This window comes from Gorilla gorilla, chromosome 4 (genome assembly GCF_029281585.2).
Source record: "Gorilla gorilla gorilla isolate KB3781 chromosome 4, NHGRI_mGorGor1-v2.1_pri, whole genome shotgun sequence".
Lineage (NCBI taxonomy): Eukaryota > Metazoa > Chordata > Mammalia > Primates > Hominidae > Gorilla > Gorilla gorilla.
Window position 1 is genome coordinate 47,223,963 of NC_073228.2, and position 17,905 is coordinate 47,241,867.

At 52.5% G+C, this 17,905-nt stretch overlaps 1 protein-coding gene across 17 annotated transcripts in view; it reads left to right on the plus strand.

Moving 5' to 3' along the window:
- The window catches only part of DCAKD (dephospho-CoA kinase domain containing), a 34,199-nt gene extending 16,680 nt beyond the window's left edge, over window positions 1-17,519 (plus strand). For 5 of the 17 annotated variants that reach the window (XM_063706338.1, XM_063706342.1, XM_019027307.4 and 2 more), the window contains exons 2-5: window positions 5,840-6,070; window positions 6,454-6,657; window positions 10,659-10,746; window positions 16,128-17,519. In XM_063706338.1, coding sequence (XP_063562408.1) covers window positions 5,959-6,070; window positions 6,454-6,657; window positions 10,659-10,746; window positions 16,128-16,419 — 696 coding nt within the window. In that variant the 5' untranslated portion in view covers window positions 5,840-5,958 and the 3' untranslated portion in view covers window positions 16,420-17,519. Of the gene's footprint in view, window positions 1-9; window positions 4,943-5,365; window positions 5,440-5,839; window positions 6,071-6,453; window positions 6,658-10,395; window positions 10,535-10,658; window positions 10,747-14,033; window positions 14,084-16,127 lie in introns of those variants that run through there. The other 12 variants (XM_063706344.1, XM_019027308.4, XM_019027306.4 and 9 more) reach the window with 7 other exon arrangements.
- The last annotated feature ends 386 nt before the right edge of the window (window positions 17,520-17,905 follow it).

Below are 17,905 nucleotides of genomic sequence, written 5' to 3' on the forward strand. Positions count from 1 at the left end.
CAGCCAGTTCCAGACGGGGGTTGGGTTCAGCGGGACAGGACCTGACAGTCTCTGATGGGGGGACGATTGGGCAGAGAAGGGAGTGAATGGGGCAGCCCTCTGGGGAAGAGCCTTGTCTGGGACTGTGGGGACATTGGGACACAGGCCTGAGGGCAGTGATGTAGGGGGGAGTGGTTGGAGATGCTGGGAGGACATAGATGGCCTCTTTCATGAGGCTTCTGTAGGACTCTCCATGGACTTGGCTTGTATCCACTGAGATGGGAACTGTTAGACGGCTATAAGCAGAGGCCTGACATGATCTGACTTGCATTTCAAAGGATCACACTAGCTGCTTTGTTAGGAGCAAACAAAGTTTGTTCCTAACTTTGGAGCAAAGGTGCAGCAGGAAATGGCTCAGAGGCTGCTGCAGGGGTTCAGCAGCGACATGGTGGCGCTCATGCACCGGGCGCTCCTTGTGGGCTGTGCAGGTGGGAGGTAGCGCTGGCCGGGCACTGCGGGTTGGATGAAGGGTGTGAGAGAGGCCAGGAGGACTCCGAGGCTTTTGGCCTATACAAGTGGAAGGAGGGAGGAGGGAGGTACTGTTTAGGGAAATGGAGTTATGAGAAAAACCCAGAATTGTATAGAAAAACATTCCCCCAAATCCGGAGGGAGCTGAGAGACCAAAGAATGATTCGAACAAGTCCAGCTTGGTGAGTAGGTGAGCGTATTAGGACTTAAATGGAGGGCACTCCTCGGTGGCAGCAGGACAGCTCTGGGCATCCGTGCCGCCTCCCGTCTCCAGGCTGCCTTTAAGCTAATTTTCTGGCTCTTTGCCTCCTGTGTGTGTGATGAGACTATTTTCCTTGGTATGTGCCCAGCTATGCCCTAGGATGTTTGGGTTCTCAGGGACACGTGCTCCTCAGCTGGGCACCATGGCCTTGGCTTACCGCCCAGCCTGCAGGGTTCAAATGGCGGACATACATACACCCGTAAGTAACCCATCACACTACAAATGGAGTAGACTGCAGTGGCTGTGACATGTCACACACTGAATTGGGGAAGATGAGGTGACTGTGACCTATGTTGTCACCTCATTTAATCCTGACACGACCCCATGAGTAGTCATTACAAATCTTTTTTTTTTTTTTTTGGAGACAGAGTCTCACTCTGTCACCCAGGCTGGAGTGCAGTGGTGCGATCTCAGCTCACTGCAACCTCTGCCTCCCAGGTTCAAGCGCAAATCCTATTTTATACTCAAGGAAAGAGAAGCTCAGGATGCTGAATTAAATTGCCTACAGCCATACAGCTAGTTAAGGGACAGAGCTAATCCCAACCAAGGTCCCTTTGACTCTGAGCCCTCTGAGAATGTGCAGTCCCTGTGATCCTTTTTTTGCATAAATGGCAACAAAGTAGTCCAGTCCAAACAGCCTCCCTGCTCATTCATGAAAGCTGGAGTGATGGTTTGTGCTTGGAGAGTGCTCAAGTAGAGAAGAGAGACCTGTCCCCTCCCTGCCCTTGGTGTTGGCAAAGGGAGCAGGGAGGAGGCAGAGGGAGGCAGACGCCAGCCCCTTTCCTTGTGGCTCTCTCCAGGTAACTGGCAGCCTGGAGGAGGTGGCGGCTTAATGGGCCTAGCCCACGAAGAGAACTTGGACTTGAAGGTTTAAACAGCAACCTCTCACCAATAATGAAAGATTAGGAGTGGGGAAGCCGTATATAAAAATAGCACTTAATAGTTAACTGGAAAACTATATTTTTGCAACCACTGGTTCCTCGAGAAATAATTGGGTCCCAAGGCAGGAAATGAGTCGTTTTCATGAATGATTATATTGATCATTGGTGCAAAACAGATACACCCCCTTAGGAAAGCAATTCTGTCTGGCTAGTCAGGCGGCCCCAGTGTGAAATCCTGAGAGGCGGCAAGGGGAGGAGGACAGGGGCTGCAAGCCGAGGGAGCCAGGTCCTGGCCTGGCACACACAGGGGCGGGGCTGTTGAATGGGAGATGAGAAGGAACAGAATTTGCCTCCAACATAAGTCCTGAGCTCTCCCAAGGGAAGAAGGTGACAGAGTGAGACCCTGTCTCAAAGAAGAAAAAAAAAGTCACATGAACAGAAATAAAAGTCGAAAGCATGACGAGTCCAAAGGAGGGAAAGTAAAGGGAGTGGTGAGAGATGGCAGGGGCATCATTTGGGTTGGGGGATTGGATGAGGCTCCTCCAAGGGGATGTGACTTGCTCCCATGCTGCTTCAGGTCCTGGGTCAGACAATGATGTGCCTGTCACTCTTTTTTTTTTAAGTCAGGTCTTGTTCTGCACCCAGGCTGGAGTGCAATGGTACAGTCATGGCTCACTGCAGCCTCCAACTCCTGGGCTCAAGCAGTCCTCCCATCTCAGCCTCTCAAGTAGCTGAGACTACAGACATATGCCATCATGCCCAGCTATTTTTTTTTTTTTTAAGAGACAGGATCTCGCTTTGTTGCCTCAGGCTGGCCTCTAACTCCTGGGCTCAAGTGATCCTCCCACCTTGGCCTCCCAAAGTGCTGCGATTGCAGGCGTGAGCCACCATGCACGGCCCCCCATTGCTCTTGATACCCTTACCCACTTACCACCACCACACTTACTGGTACTGTGAGTTTATTGTTTTACCCCTCTCCTGCTCCCCCCACCACCCCTTCTCGTGCCTGGTGTCTGATTGGTTGACACAGTCAGTACAGGGTGACTGAAGGGTAGTTAGCCCTGAGGTGAGTCTGGCAGAGAGAACACTAGCACAGAGGCTTTGGGGTCGAAAAGAGCCCGCATGTGGCTGGGCACAGTGGCTCACGCCTGTAATCCCAGCACTTTGGGAGGCTGAGGCAGGCAGATCACGAGGTCAGGAGATTGAGACCATCCTGGCTAACATGGTGAAACCCCGTCTCTACTAAAAATACAAAAAATTAGCTGGGCATGATGGCAGGCGCCTGTAGCCTCACCTGCTTGGGAGGCTGAGGCAGCAGAATGGTGTGAACCCGGGAGGCAGAGCTTGCAGTGAGCCGAGATCACACCACTGCACTCCAGCCTGGGCAACAGAGTGAGACTCTGTCTCAAAAAAAAAAAAAAAGCTCTTGAAGCTTGGCGTGGTGGTTCACGCCTATAATCCCAGTACTTTGGGAGGCTGAGGTGGGTGGATCACCTGAGGTCAGGAGTTCGAGACCAGCCATGGCCAACCTGGCGAAACCCCATGTCTACTAAAAATACAAAAATTAGCTGGGCATGGTGACGGCTGCATGTAATCCCAACTACTTGGGAGTCTGAGGCAGGAGAATCGCTTGAACCTGAGAGGCGGAGGTTGCAGTGAGCTGAGATGCGCCATTGCACTCCAGCCTGGGCAACGACAAGAGTGAAATTCCATCTCAAAAAAAAAAAAAAGTTCTTTCTAGATTTTCTATTTCAAAGCTTCAGCTGAGTGGCTGACATTTTGTTTGTTTGTTTTGTTTGTTTGTTTTTACAACTGAACCCTGTCCTTTTTGTGACCCAGAGGGAAATCACCAGCCTCAGAGAGATTGAGGAGAAATTATTATTTTTTTAATAGAGAGAGAGCCTTGCTGTATTGCCCAGGCTGGCCTCGAACTCCTGGTCTCAAGCAATCCTCCTGCCTCAACCTCCCAAAGCACTGGGATTACAGGCGTGAACACCGTGCGTGGCCTAGAAATGATTGTTAAATAGTTGAATAATGTAGCTAGGTCTCTCCATTTGGATGATGACTCCGTGGTGGATAGTTTCCTCTCTCCACCTCTGGCTTTCCGGGGTGAGAATGAGCAGTGGCAGATTTCAATTTCTAGGTTGGTCCCCTGCTGCCCCAAGCCAGGCGCCAACTCAGCCACATCCAAGCAGCTGCCTCCCCTGTCATTTGGTGTGTCCTCACGGGAGGCAAACTCATTTCAGTGGAAGCTCAAGCAAAGTGTAATTAGGACAGTAAATCTGCTGCTTAACAGCAACAAAGAAAGTCCTATGGCAGATTTTACAGTCCTGGAGAAGTGATTTGAGGCTGAAGGAAGGGTGGGAGAGACCTGGCCTTTGATTTAATTGCTTCCAGCCTGGGAACAAAGTCCAAGACATGGTAACCTCATTTACTCCAGAAAATGCACCATGACTCTTTAAAAGTTTATGGTGTGATAGTCTGAGGTTGGAGGAATAGGGACATGATTTCATGAAAGTCTTTTTTTTTTTTCCTTTCTATGCCTTGCAGTGGAACTGTAACTCCTACTTTTCACCCTGCATCACTATCCTCACTTCCATTTTTGGGATATTTACCATTTATCAAGCAACATACCATGGACTGCAGATGCATTTTCTTTTTCTTTTTTTTTTTTTTCTCTGAGACGGAGTCTCGCTCTGTCACCCAGGCTGGGGTGCAGGGGCGCAATCTCCACTCACTGCAACCTCCGCCTCCTGGGTTCAAGCGATTCTCCTGCCTCAGCCTCCCGAGTAGCTGGGACTGCAGGTGCCCGCCACCAGGCCTGGCTAATTTTTTGTATTTTTAGTAGAGACGAGGTTTTACCGTGTTAGCCAGGATGGTCTCGATCTCCTGACCTCATGATCTGCCTGCCTCGGCCTCCCAAAGTGCTGGGATTACAAGCGTGAGCCACTACGCCCAGCCAAGGCAGTCCTATGATCCTAAACCTCATTTTATGGATGAGAAAACTGAGGTTCAGGGAGGCAAGTGGCTTGCCCGGGGTTGCAGCACATGTGAATGGAGGAGCTGGGTGTGAAGAAGCCATGCCCCAACCTTTGTGCCGTGCTGCCGCTGCTTGGTCTGAGGACGCCACAAACCATGACGCCAGCTCAAAGTCACACCACCAGCATCGCCCAGCCTCCTGGCCTTTCCCTCACATTCCTTCGTGGCAAGAGTGGTACTTTTCTAAACCTCGGGCTTAGTGGCTGCCGAGCCACTGCTTGCGGCTCAGTTCCCCATCTGGGCCAAGAGGATTGTGCGTCTCCATCTATATCAGCTACCCAGGCAGTCCTAGTGCTGGTGTTCAAGGGGAAGTGATCCATGGGACCTTCTGTGGGGAGGAGGCCTTGGGGCAAAAGAGGGCCCAGGCACCTGGACTCTATTTGTAGTCTCTCTTGCAACTTCCGTGGATGGCTGCAGGCAGGCCATTTCTTTCCTTTGAGCCTCAGTCTCCTAGACTAGAAAGTAAAGGCCAGGGGGACCAGTGGGCATCTGAAGAGTGCTGTGAGTCCACCACAGAGAGACAGGTGTCTCCTTCCTCTAGGAAGTTGGCCTCCGAGGGGATCCTGCCTCGTCCAGGAAGCATGCTGCCTAACAGCACCTGACCTTGCCCTGCCTGTTCAGCTTTTGATTGCTGAATTTACAGTGTTTGTTTGCTTTTTTTTTTTTTTTTTTTTAGAAGGAATCTGGCTCTGTCACCCAGGCTGGAGTGCAGTGGTGGAATCTCAGCTTACTGCAACCTCCACCTCCCAGGTTCAAGCGATCCTCCTGCCACAGCCTTCTGAGTAACTGGAATTCTAGGTGCACGCCACCACGCCCAGCTAATTTTTGTATTTTTAGTAGAGATGGGGTTTCACCATGTTGGCCAGGCTGGTCTCAAACTCCTGACCTCAGGTGATCCACCCACCTTGGCCTCCCAAAGTGCTGGGATTACAGGTGTGAGCCACCACTTCTGGCCACATTTGCCTTCTTTGCGAGTGTTTTTAAAATACTGGAGGCCTTTCCTGGAGGGTTTCTCCTCTCCAGATGGCCCCAGAGCACCCCAAGCTCAGGGCATGTCCCTCCCCAGCCAAGCTGTCTCCCTTTACTTCCTTTGCCTCCTCTCTCCCAATTATTTTGGCCCAAACTGATCAGTCCCGCTGGCCTCTCCCAGGCAGGTCCTTCTGGCACTCCTCTGGTGGACCGCCCCCATCGGCCACACTTGCCCTGCTCTCCAGTGATTCTGTGGCTCCTGGCTCCGTAGTCTCGCGGACAGCTCTCTTTCCTGGGAAGATGTTTCTGGTGGGCCTGACAGGGGGCATTGCCTCAGGCAAGAGCTCAGTGATCCAGGTGTTCCAGCAGCTGGGCTGTGCGGTGATTGACGTGGACGTGATGGCCCGGCACGGTGAGTTGGAGGGGCAGGTTGGGGGGCCGTGCACAGCAGCTCCCTGTGCTTCCGGCCTTCTGCCATGCCTCCTTTTTTTATAAGTCTCAGAGGAGGGGAAGGCTCCTGTTGACCCTGGTCTGACTTCTGTCTCTGCCCCATGCTTGCCTTCTCTGCTCTTTTATTTTCTCTTTTTAGAAACCCCCCAGCTGTACCCCATTACCAGCACAAGGGATCCTGTACACTCTGCTCTTTTCCTTCACTGCTTTCTCTACCCTCATTTTGCTTTTGCTCCACCTGAAAGAAGCACCCGAGTTCCCCCATCATTTTGCCCCTGGTCACTGAGGTCCTCTGACTGGCCCTGAGGCTTCAGGGAGTGACCCAGCTTCTTCCTCCTGCCACAGTCGTGCAGCCAGGATACCCTGCCCACCGGCGCATCGTAGAGGTCTTCGGCACTGAGGTCTTGCTGGAGAACGGCGACATAAATCGCAAGGTCCTGGGGGACCTGATCTTTAACCAGCCTGACCGGCGGCAGCTGCTCAACGCCATCACCCACCCCGAGATCCGCAAGCAGATGATGAAGGAGACGTTCAAGTACTTCCTCCGGGGTAAGTGCCGGGGCCTGGGGCAGGGTTGGGGGCAACACCCTCTCCTTCCAGGGCCAGGGCCCTTCTCTGCAGAAAGTTTGGCCAGGGTAGGGGAGCTGGTTATCCCAGCTGATGAGTTCATACTGCTTACTGGCATCCGCTCCACGCAAAGCCCCGTACCAGCCCCAGAGGAAAGAAGCACGTTCCCTCAGCTCTTAAGGAGGCTGACAGTTTAATGAGAAGAGACACATGAGGCTTTCGAGCCATGAGCCCAGGAAGTAAGTTGGTTTTTCTAGTAGGGATGGGAGTAATAAGAGCTGGTGAATAATGGAGCCATAAATCTGAGTTCAAATCCCAACCCTGACTTTCTAGCTGTGTGACTTCATTGAGTGATCTCACCCTCAGCTCATTTTTTCATCTGTGCAGCGGGGATAATAATCCAACATGAGGCTGGGCACAGTGGCTCATGCCTGTAATCCCAGCACTTTGGGAGGCCGAGGCAGGCAGATCACTTGAGGTCAGGAGTTTGAGACCAGCCTGGCCAACATGGTGAAACCCCGTCCCTACTAAAAATACAAAATTTAGCTGGGCATGGTGGTGTGCACCTGTAATCCCAGCTACTCGGGAGGTTGAGGCGGGAGAATCGCTTTAACCTGGGAGGTGGAGGTTGCAGTGAACTGAGATTGCACCCTATACTCAGACTGTCTAGGCAACAGAGCAAGACTCCGTCTCAAAAAAAAGAAAAAATCCAACGTGAGCATGTTAGGAAGACTGAGGGTCCAGGTCAGTGACTGTCAGTTAATCACACATGTAAACTGCAGTCAGGGGCAGGTTTGGTTCTGGCTGAGCCATTTGGGAAAGCAAGTTTGTAGACTGGAAATTGGGAAGGGACCAAGATGGCCAGGGTGGGTAGGGGAAGGGGAGTATTTGAAATCAGGGGCCTGGGGCCAGTTGGCAAGAACCTTCTTCCAAGCTATATGCCATGGTTCAAGCCCTGTTCTTTTTTATTTTATTTTATTTTATTTTTAGAGATGGGGTCTCACTATGCTGGCCAAAGTGGTCTCAAACTCCTGGCCTCAAGCATTCCTCCCACCTTGTCCTCCCAAAGTGCTGGGATTACAGGCATGAGCTGCCACACCTGGCCTAAGCCATGTTCTTCAGGACAGCATTGCACAGGGGTGGCCTGATGCTTACTTTCCAGGTTGGGGTCAGTCACCAGAAGTGGGAGGGAGAACAGAGGGCGGTGGCTTGGGATCTGGCAAGAGGCTGGCCTAGGGCTGCTGGAGATTTGCATGCCAGCCTTTGGCACATGTGGCCTCCAGCCTGGGCCTCCGAGTTGAAGGCCTGGTTGCCTGTCACCCCACTCTCAGTCACTACACTGAGACTCTCCTTCCACGAGGGTATAGGGGAGCCTTTTTTTTTTTGAGATGGAGTCTCGCTCTGTCACCCAGGCTGGAGTGCAGTGGAGTGATCTCGGCTCACTGCAACCTCCCTTCCCAGGTTCAAGCGATTCTTCTGCCCTCAGCCTCCCGAGTAGCTGGGACTACAGGAACATGCCACCAAACCTGGCTAACTTTTGTATTTTTAGTAGAGATCAGGTTTCACTATATTGGCCAGGCTGGTCTCAAACTCCCGACCTCATGATATGCCTGCCTCGCCCTCCCAAAATGCTGGGATTACAAGCGTGAGCCACTGTGCCTGGCTGGGGGAGCCTTTTACACTGTGACCATGGCCAAGCCCCTTATTCTGTCATGCCTTGAGTGAGCAACCTCCCCCCACCCTCATCCCCCTGTGGCCAATACCTCCCTCCAAAAGAGAGATGACTCTACAGACATCCATGATGCTGACCCCAACCCCCTCCTGTCCGGGCTGGAGCTGGCTCCCGCATCTTCCCTGCTGAACCAGCGTGTGCACTCCGTCTCAGCACCACGCCACAGGCCTCCTCCCTGCCTCCCTCAAGAAGAGTCCTCCCTCTGGACTCTTTATGCTGCCTCCTATGTTGTGCCAGTGTCCTTCCCGTCCCCCACCCAGAGTGAAGTCATTTGCCTTTCATTCCTGCCCTTTCTGCATTCTCTCCCATGCCAGTTACCGGTGTATCTGCAGGGCTTCGAGGCGGCAGTGGCTCTCCCCTTCTGAAATTAAACATCGGATAATGTCACCAGCTCCAAAGCTCTTTCACTGTGTCATCCACCCAGCCTCCCGCCTCCCCAACCACCACCACTTAAATAAAAGCCAGAGAGCCCTTTTGAGCTCGATAAGGTGAAAAATGGGGACGACAGCTGTGGCTTCCACAGTCCCAGTTTTTCCCTGATGAGTATAACAAATACAACTGTCAAAGTTGGTATAATCAAACGTCAGATAAGATCACCAGCTGTTGGGGACTTGTCTGTGTAGGCAGATGGATGTCTTAATAGAGTCAGGATGGTTTGCAGAGCTTATCAGACAGGAGGGATGTGACAGCTGAATAGCCCTTTGCTGGTGAACCAAATAGCTGACCACGTACTCCCCAGAGGGGCCGGAGAAAGGACAGCAAGGGGAGAGGAAGTGATGGGAGCTGAACAGGAAAGGGAGATAAGAGGCCCGGAGAGGATCTAGTCTTGGCTTCTGCTCCAAGTTAGGGAGGCACACCACACTGTTGGCCTCCCCCTGCAACAGTAACTATCATTTTGGGGCACCTAGCGAGGGACTGGTGAAGGAATAGTACTGCATGGTTCACATATATTCAAGGCTCATTTCATCTTTACCATCATCCTGTGAAGTAGGTATTCTTTTTACTCATTTATACAGATGAGGTTTACACAAAAGGGGGCCCAAGGTCACATGGTGGGGAAGTGGGGGGGCTACCAACCAAGGTGTGTCATCAGAGCCCATGGTTTTAACCCCCTTGTTCAATTGTGGGCTTCTCTTGGGCTTCCTGAGCAGCAGGTCTTGGGGAACAGGAAACCAAGCAGCTGAGATTGCCACCCCCCCACCGCCATTGTCCCTGCATCACTTTGAGTGCAAGTTTCCCGTGACACCCCTGGAATTGGTGTGATGTGTGTCTGGTTCTGTGCTTGGAAGTGTTTTGAGTGGGATGCTCCAGGGGTACAGTCTCCTGCCCCAGCCAGGCCAGGGGTCTCTGGGCAGAGAAGCATTTTCCTGTCTCTTACCCTTCTTGCTCTCCTGGAGCCCTCCCAGTTTTGTACACATGCACAGGGGTCACTGACCTAAAAAGAACGAGGAGCGTGTAGCCCACAGCAGCCTACGGATGTGCTCACTCACAGTGGGTGGGGGTGCTGCCCTTGACTGGCCTTGGCTTGTGGTGGGAGGTCCAGCCAGTGCCTTTTACACTGCAGGAGTGTAATACAGTTTTAGGCATAACTGCCCCCTCTGCCTCCAGATCCAGGCCTTACCCTGGCTGTAGGTCTGCCTCTGATGGGAGAAGCAGCTTCTTTCTGCTGCTGCGGCCCCCACGTGAGCCTCTCACGGAGAGTTGGTAGAGACAGCCCACCTTGGCTGTTGTCAGCAGGGCTGGGCCTGCACATGGCTCTTTGGGAAGAACCTATCTTTTGGGTGTTTTGTTTGTTTGTTTGTTTCTGAGAAATAACAACTTGAGATTTAAGATCAAGGTGAACTAAACCCTTAGTGCCTGCCCTGATCACCTCCTTGCCTCACACGGCCTGAGGCCTCTGCTTCAGCCCGCACAGTAGAGCCTCCCTCTCCCTGTGCTGTGGTGGTTCTCATTCGTGGAATCCTCACCTTCACCTTCTCATTTTCAAGTATCAAAAGACCTGCCCCCCACTTTTCAAGGCCAGCACAAGTGCCAGCCCTTCTACAAGGTCTTCCCTGATCAGCTATCCAGAAATGATTTTCTGCAGCCTTCTGTTCTGCACAGCATTGGAACCGGCCAGTGTGCAGGGTATGTGTGTCCTTGGAAGGCCTGCCCCTCTGCTGGGCGCTCTGGACGGTGGGGCCCAGCATATCATCAGTCCTCGGTGTGTGCTTGCAGAATTGAACTTGGGGGATTTCCAACCTCTCCCCAGGATACCGCTACGTGATTCTGGATATCCCCCTGCTGTTTGAGACCAAGAAGTTGCTCAAGTACATGAAGCACACCGTGGTAGTATACTGGTGAGTGTGTAGCATGCCCTGGCTGGAAGGGAGGACCATGGGGGTATCTGGGAAACAGCCCACATCATTTTGCACTTTGCCCTTTCCCCACGGGGCGGCCAAGAGGCATGGGGGTTTGGGCAGCAGTGCTCAGGGTCTGTAGAAACCAACCTTTGTGCCTGACGCGGATAGTCCTGGGGGCAGGTGTGGGAAGGGACAGCCCGCGGGCTTCTCTAGTGTTTGGGGAGCGCTCCCCCTGCTGACCATTGCAGGCACTTCAGCCCAGATGCCTGGCCTCGCCATGGGCCACTGTTACTCAGTGGCTCCTTCTTCCTCCTGTAGCACCTTTATTACTTTGCACAGTTTACCTCTCAGTGGGAGGTGGTCAGGACAAGTGTTGATATTCCTATTACTGAAGATAAAATTAAAGAGGGGGCAGTTACAGAATGTGTCCAGGGTCACCCTTTGGCAACACCTGTTACGAACAGAAGGTTTCGTGGAAGGGACTGTCAGCCCAGCTAAGGAAGGCGCTTTGTTCTCAGAATTCCCCAGGACATGGAGCCAACCAGAATCCAGGTTTGACAAACAGGAGGATCAACCTGTGGGGGAAAATGAGTCCCTGTCCCAGTGGGGTGAGAGTAGATGAGTCCGCAGGGTATCTCTGCTACCCAGAAGCTTCCCGGATGCCACCCACAAGTACAGCAGACACATAGGTGGGCACTTGGCTCTGCTGGTATTTTGGGCATAGGTTGGCCCTCAAGGGCCTAAGGCATTGGAGGCTCCCAGCACGCTGGAGGCGGAGCCTGGAGTGCTCAGTGCCCTGAAAATCCCCCTGCCTTTCCCCCTGGGTCCCCATGGGCTGTCGTTGAAAGCCCAGTCTGAATCCCTTGAGCCCAATGCAGGGACGCAGGCATCCTCTCAGCTCCCGCACTGGGCCGTGCTGCCTTATGTGAGTAAACCTGCAGCCTCTTTGGGTTCTTCATTCCCTGTTTGTGAGGCTGTTAACTAAGGTCAGGCAAACCCCACAAAGACCTGGAATTCTCTTTGCCTTAGTAGCACGATTGGAGCTTTGTACTTAGGGATAAAAACATTTTTTTTAAAGGATCTTAGAGGCCAGGTGCAGTGGCTCACGCCTGTAATCCCAGCACTTTGGGAGGCCGAGGTGGGTGGATTACCTGAGGTCAGGAGTTCGAGACCAGCCTGGCCAACATGGTGAAACCCCATCTCTACTAAAAATATAAAAACTAGCCGGGTGTTGTGGCGGGCACCTGTAATCTCAGCTGCTTGGGAGGCTGAGGCCAGAGAATCGCTTGAACCCAGGAGGTGGAAGTTGCAGTGAGCAGAGATTGCACCATTGCACTCCAGCCTGGGTGACAAGAGTGAGCAAAACTCCATCTCAAAAAAAAGGGTGGGTGCAGTGGCTCGTGCCTATAATCCCAGCACTTTGGAAGGCCGAGGCAGGTGGATCACCTGAGGTCAGGAGTTCGAGAGCGGCGTGACCAACATGGAGAAACCCCATCTCTACTAAAAATACAAAAATTAGCCAGGCATGGTGGTGCATGCCTGTAATCCCAGCTACTTGGGAGGCTGAGGCAGGAGAATCGCTTGAACCCAGGAGGCAGAGGTTGCAATGAGCCAAGATCGTACCATTGCACTCCAGCCTGGGCAACAAGAATGAAACTCCGTCTCAAAAAAAAAAAAAAGGCCGGGCATGGTGGCTCATGCCTGTAATCCCAGCACTTTGAGAGGCCGAGGTGGGCGGATCATGAGGTCAGAAGATCGCGACCATCCTGGCTAACACGGTTAAACCCTGTCTCTACTAAAAATACAAAAAAAATTAGCTGGGCATGATGGTGGGTGCCTGTAGTCCCAGCTACTCGGGAGGCTGAGACAGGAGAATGGTGTGAACCTGGGAGGCGGAGCTTGGAGTGAGCTGAGATCGCACCACTGCACTCCAGCCTGGGCGACAGAGCGAGACTCCATCTCAAAAAAAAAAAAGGATCTTAGAGTGTAGATGAGAAGACAGCAGGGGCCGACACCTGCATGTGCATTCGCCAGATGACCCTGCGCCCACCTCTGGCCATTTGTCCTTCCTGTGCTTTGCTTTTTTTTTTTTTTTTTTAATTGAGATGGAGTCTCACTCTGTCACCCAAGGTGGAGTACAGTGGCGCGATCTCAGCTCACTGCAACCTCTGCCTCCCAGGTTCAAGTGATTCTCCTGCCTCAGCCTCCTGATTAGCTGGGATTACAGGCGCACGCCACCATGCCCGGCTAAGTTTTGTATTTTTAGTAGAGACAGGGTTTCACCATGTTGGTCAGGCTGGTCTTGAACTCCTGACCTCGTGATCTACCTGTCTCGGCCTCCCAAAGTGCTGGGATTACAGGCATGAGCCACTGCGCCTGGCCCTTCCTGTGCTGTTCTTTGAGGTTGGTCTGTTTGCCGAGAGCAGAGGTGGCCATGGGTTTTGGTGGGTGAGTGGGGCTTTGTTGACTGTGTGTGCTCTCCAGGAGACCTTCAGCCCCACTCACCGGCCAGAGGAGCCTTTGCCAGAGTCCTGGGTGCCACTCATGCCCTGCTTTCAGTGGGTGTGGGTGTATAACTCTTGAGAGATGCCAGAGAGGTGGTGATGCTTTTCACCAAAGGGATCTAAGCTTTACAAAAATAAGGACTCCCTTGTGGATTTCTTTAACTGAAAGACTACCCCTGGTGCATTTGAAATTACTTAGGACATCTCCTGAAGTGTGATTATACCAAAACATGATTTCATGCTGGTTTCTTTTTTTTGAGACAGGGTGTCACTTTGTCATTCAGGCTAGAGTGCAGTGGCACAATCACAGCTTACTATAGCCTCAAACTCCTGGGCTCAAGCAGTCTTCCCACCTCAGCCTCTTGAGTAGCTGGGATTGCAGGCATGCAGCATCACATCTGACTACTTTTTTTATTTTTTGTAGAGATTGGGTCTTGCTGTGTGGCCCAGGCTGGTCTCAAGCTCCTGGGCTCAATGATCCTCCTCCTCAGCCTACCAAAGTGCTGGGATTATAGGCATGAGCCACTGTGCCCAGCCAATTTCATGTTTTTGAAAAATTTGTCAATTGTGGAATAAGTGGGTAAAAATCCTATTACCACAAATTGTACCAAGTCTTAGACTAACTAGAATGGGACCATTTCTGAGCCCCAAGAAGGGCTGTCGGAGGTGCTGCCCCACATCCAGGAGGCTCTGTGGTCTGGGCCACACCTTCAGGAGGATGTGCACCTACTGGGAGCCCCAGGCCATCTCTATTCTCACACTAGATTCTCCCACCCACAGATATGTGATCTCCCTGATGAAGGCTGGATTTAGTCCTTGTTCTCAGCGAGGTGGGTATTGGCCCCACAATGGCCACAGTACACTGACCCCGTAACAGAGGACATCTATAGCTCGTATAATTCATTTTCATGGCAAGTGGCTGCGTTTGTTTTTGGCCTCACTTGGTCTGCTTCCCAGAATCCCTAAGAAGGGACCAAACTTCCAAGGTGGGAGGATCACTTAAGCCCAGGAGTTTGAGACCAGTGTAGGCAACATAGCAAGACCTCGTCTCTATATTTATTTAAAAATAAAAAAGCCAGGCGCGGTGGCTCACACCTGTAATCCAGCACTTTGGGAGGCCGAGGCGGGCAGATCACAAGGTCAGGAGATCAAGACCATCCTGGCTAACATGGTGAAACCCCATCTCTACTAAAAATCAAAAAATTAGCCAGGTGTGGTGGCGGGCGCCTATAGTCCCAGTTACTCGGGAGGCTGAGGCAGGAGAATGGCGTGAACCTGGGAGGCGGAGGTTGCAGTGAGCCGAGATCGCACCACTGCGCTCCAGCCTAGGTGAAAGAGCAAGACTCCATCTCAAAAAAAGAAAAAAAGAAAAAAAAAAAGTCCAGGCGCGGTGGCTTATGCCTGTAATCCCAGCACTTTGGGAGGCCAAGGTGGGTGGATCACCTGAGGTCAGGAGTTCAAGACCAGCCTGGCCAACATGGTGAAATCCCGTCTCTACTAAAAATACAAAAATTAGCTGGGCATGGTGTTGCACGCCTGTAATCCCAACTACTTGGGAGGCTCAGGCAGGAAGACCTCTTGATCCCAAGAGGCAGAGGCTACAGTGAGCAGAGATTGTGCCACTGCACTCCAGCCTGGGCAAGCGAGACTCCGTCTCAAAAAAAAAAAAAAAATACAAAAATTAGCTGAGCTTGGTGGCGCACGCCGGTAATCCCAGCTACTCAGGAGGCTGAGGCAGGAGAATCATTTGAACCTGGAGGGTAGAGGTTGCAGTGAGCCAAGATCACGCCACTGCACTCCAGCCTGGGCGACAGAGCGAGACTGTCTCAGGAAAAAAAAAAAAAAAAAAAAGAAGGAACCAAAATGTAGTGATCAAACCCTTCCATTTTATAACTGGGAAAACTCAGGCCTCGTGACAAGGCAGAAAGACCCCAAATGGTAGAAAACAGCTGCTGCAACCCCTTGTGCTCTTGTCCTCACTGAGGGTCTGAAGTAGCTCTTAGAGCTAGAGGGGTGTTAGAGGTAACCCCGCTCCAGAGGACTGACTGTAGCCCAAGGCAAGAGAGGGAGTTTCCTGAGGAAGGACCCAGATGGTGACCTCAGGGTGGGTGAAGGAGGTATTCTTTGAATTTCTCTTGGAGTTGGGAGACTTGATATTGTCCGACCTAATCTGCAGTGCTGAATCCTGTCCCACAACTAAGGGGGACCAATTCTCATGTCCTTGATCCTCTTTGAAGCACCTTGGGCTTGTCTGTCCCACATCATCAGTGGCATTAAGCACAAGAGATACCATCTTAGCACAATCCTTTTACTCTAAATGTTCAGGGGAGGGGTGTAGCAGCAAGGAGAGGGGGTCTCTGTGATGGCCCAAGGAGATATTTTTGATACTGAAGGCCCAGGCCCCCAGGGGAACTGCAGGAAGCGTCTAGCTCATAGGCATAGGCCTTTCAGTAAAGGTCACCCATCCAGGGATCCAGGATGTAGCTGGTTCCAGGTGATGAAATCTTCCCACCTTATGACTGGGGAATGTCAGGTCTAGTAGCAAAGCAAAGAGACCCCAGATGGCAAAAAAAAAAAAAAAAAAAAAAAGAGCTGTGGCCAAAGTTCCCCCCTTGTTTGTATTAAGGGACTTCCGTAGCCCATAGAGCTCTGGGTTCCTCACAGTGAGTGGAGTGGGGTGGGAGGCAGCCAGTGAGCTTCCAAGCCTCCCTCCCTGGCTGTGGGACCCTAAGTAGCCCAGAGCAGGGTAGGGTTGGAGGGAAGATCCAGTCCCCATGCTCTCTGTTTCAGGCTGGGCCTGGCAGGGCTGCCTATCCCTGTAACTTGGGGTGAGAGGGAGGCAGGACCTACAGTGCCCTTTTGCCCTATCCTTAGTGACCGGGACACACAGCTGGCACGGCTGATGCGGCGGAACAGCCTGAACCGCAAGGACGCAGAGGCCCGCATCAATGCCCAGCTGCCCCTGACAGACAAGGCCCGCATGGCCCGCCATGTCCTAGACAACTCGGGCGAGTGGAGTGTCACCAAACGCCAGGTCATCCTCTTGCACGCCGAGCTGGAGCGCTCCCTGGAGTACCTGCCGCTGAGGCTTGGGGTCCTCACAGGGCTCGCTGCCATTGCCAGCCTCCTCTACCTGCTCACCCGCTACCTTCTGCCTTACGCCTAGTGGGGCACTCAAGGCAGGGAGCCCCAGGCCTCCATCTATCTCCTTGGAGGCTGAAGCCAGGTAACACATCCTGTTTCCTCTCAGCCCCCTCCACACACACACACACACACACACACACACACACACACACACACACACACACACACACACACACACACGGACTCTCCGAATCAGGGCTGGGCCTCTGTGCCAGGCCATCCCGTCTTTGGAGTGTATCCTATTTGAGGTCAAGAAATAGCCTGCTGTCCTTCCCACCTTCCCCGAGCAGCACCTACAGAACAGCAACCGTGATGGTGTGTGAAAGCAACAGTCAGAGACTGCTATACATTTCTGTGGGTGGGGGTAGGGAATACTGGCTCTGTGGCCCTCCTCAGAGCTGGGAGGCCAAGGGTTCACTGGGCTTGAATCCTCTCTAAGCACCTACCCCATTATGGCCTAAACCTCCTCAGTGGACCACGGGAAATCATGTTGGACCAAGGGTTTCCATGTTCAAACAGAGTCAACAAGGCCCTCCCCTAGGTTGAGATATTTTTGATACTGAAGGCCCAGGCCCCCCAGTATGGCTTGCTGCCAGCAAGCAGCAAGGATTCTCTCGTGGGTAACGCTGTAGCCAGGCAGGACCAGCCTCTTCTGGGAGACCCCTCTCACCACGTAGGGTTTGTGTAGTGCTCCCACATCCTGCTTATTGCCTGCCACCCCTACTTCTCGCCTGGACCTCTTGGTATTCCGTGTACACCATCCTTGCTGTTTCTTGCCTCTGTGCCTTCAACCTGCTGCTCCTGGCCTGGGATACCTTTTATTTTCTTTATTTCTTCTTCCTTTTTTTTTTTTTTTTTTTTTAACCTACAACTAGCTCTCAGTTCAGGCACTGTCTAAAGCCCCAGGCTGGGTTAGGTGGTCTAGGATACCAACTCCCCCTCAACATTTTACCTTAATCCAACAGTACAGTAATTAGCCGAAACTTGCCTGGTTTTTCCTACTAGACTGTAAGCCCTCTAGGGACAGGGACAGTGTCTTATTCATCTCTGTGTTCTTAGTGCAGAGCCTGGCCCGCTGTTGGTGTTTAATAAAGTGTGTTGATCTGAAATGCCCCAGACCAACCAAGATTCCCAGACTTGGCTTCTTCCCACACTGGGCTGGAGTCCTCCCGGAGCTCAGGGGGAGGTGAGGGCCCCAGAAGGTACACTTGCCATCAGGCTTCTCCCTGGGTCCCAGGAGGACTGCAGCCAGGCCCGAGGCACCTTTGTGGGAGGTGGGTAGAGGGCTGAGGCAGCGTCACACCTTCTTGCCCCGCCTCCCCATCTGCCTTCCCCAACCCAATTAGACCAGCGCAGACATAAGCCTTCCCTGCCAGGGCCTGCAGACTTGCTGATGTGTTGATCCTGCAGCCAGAAGCCTATTAAGGCTAGAAATGAGTGTGACGGATGCAAATGCTGTGGTGGCCATACTTAGTGCCCCCTTTCCCAGAGCCGCTTGTGCTGAGTCT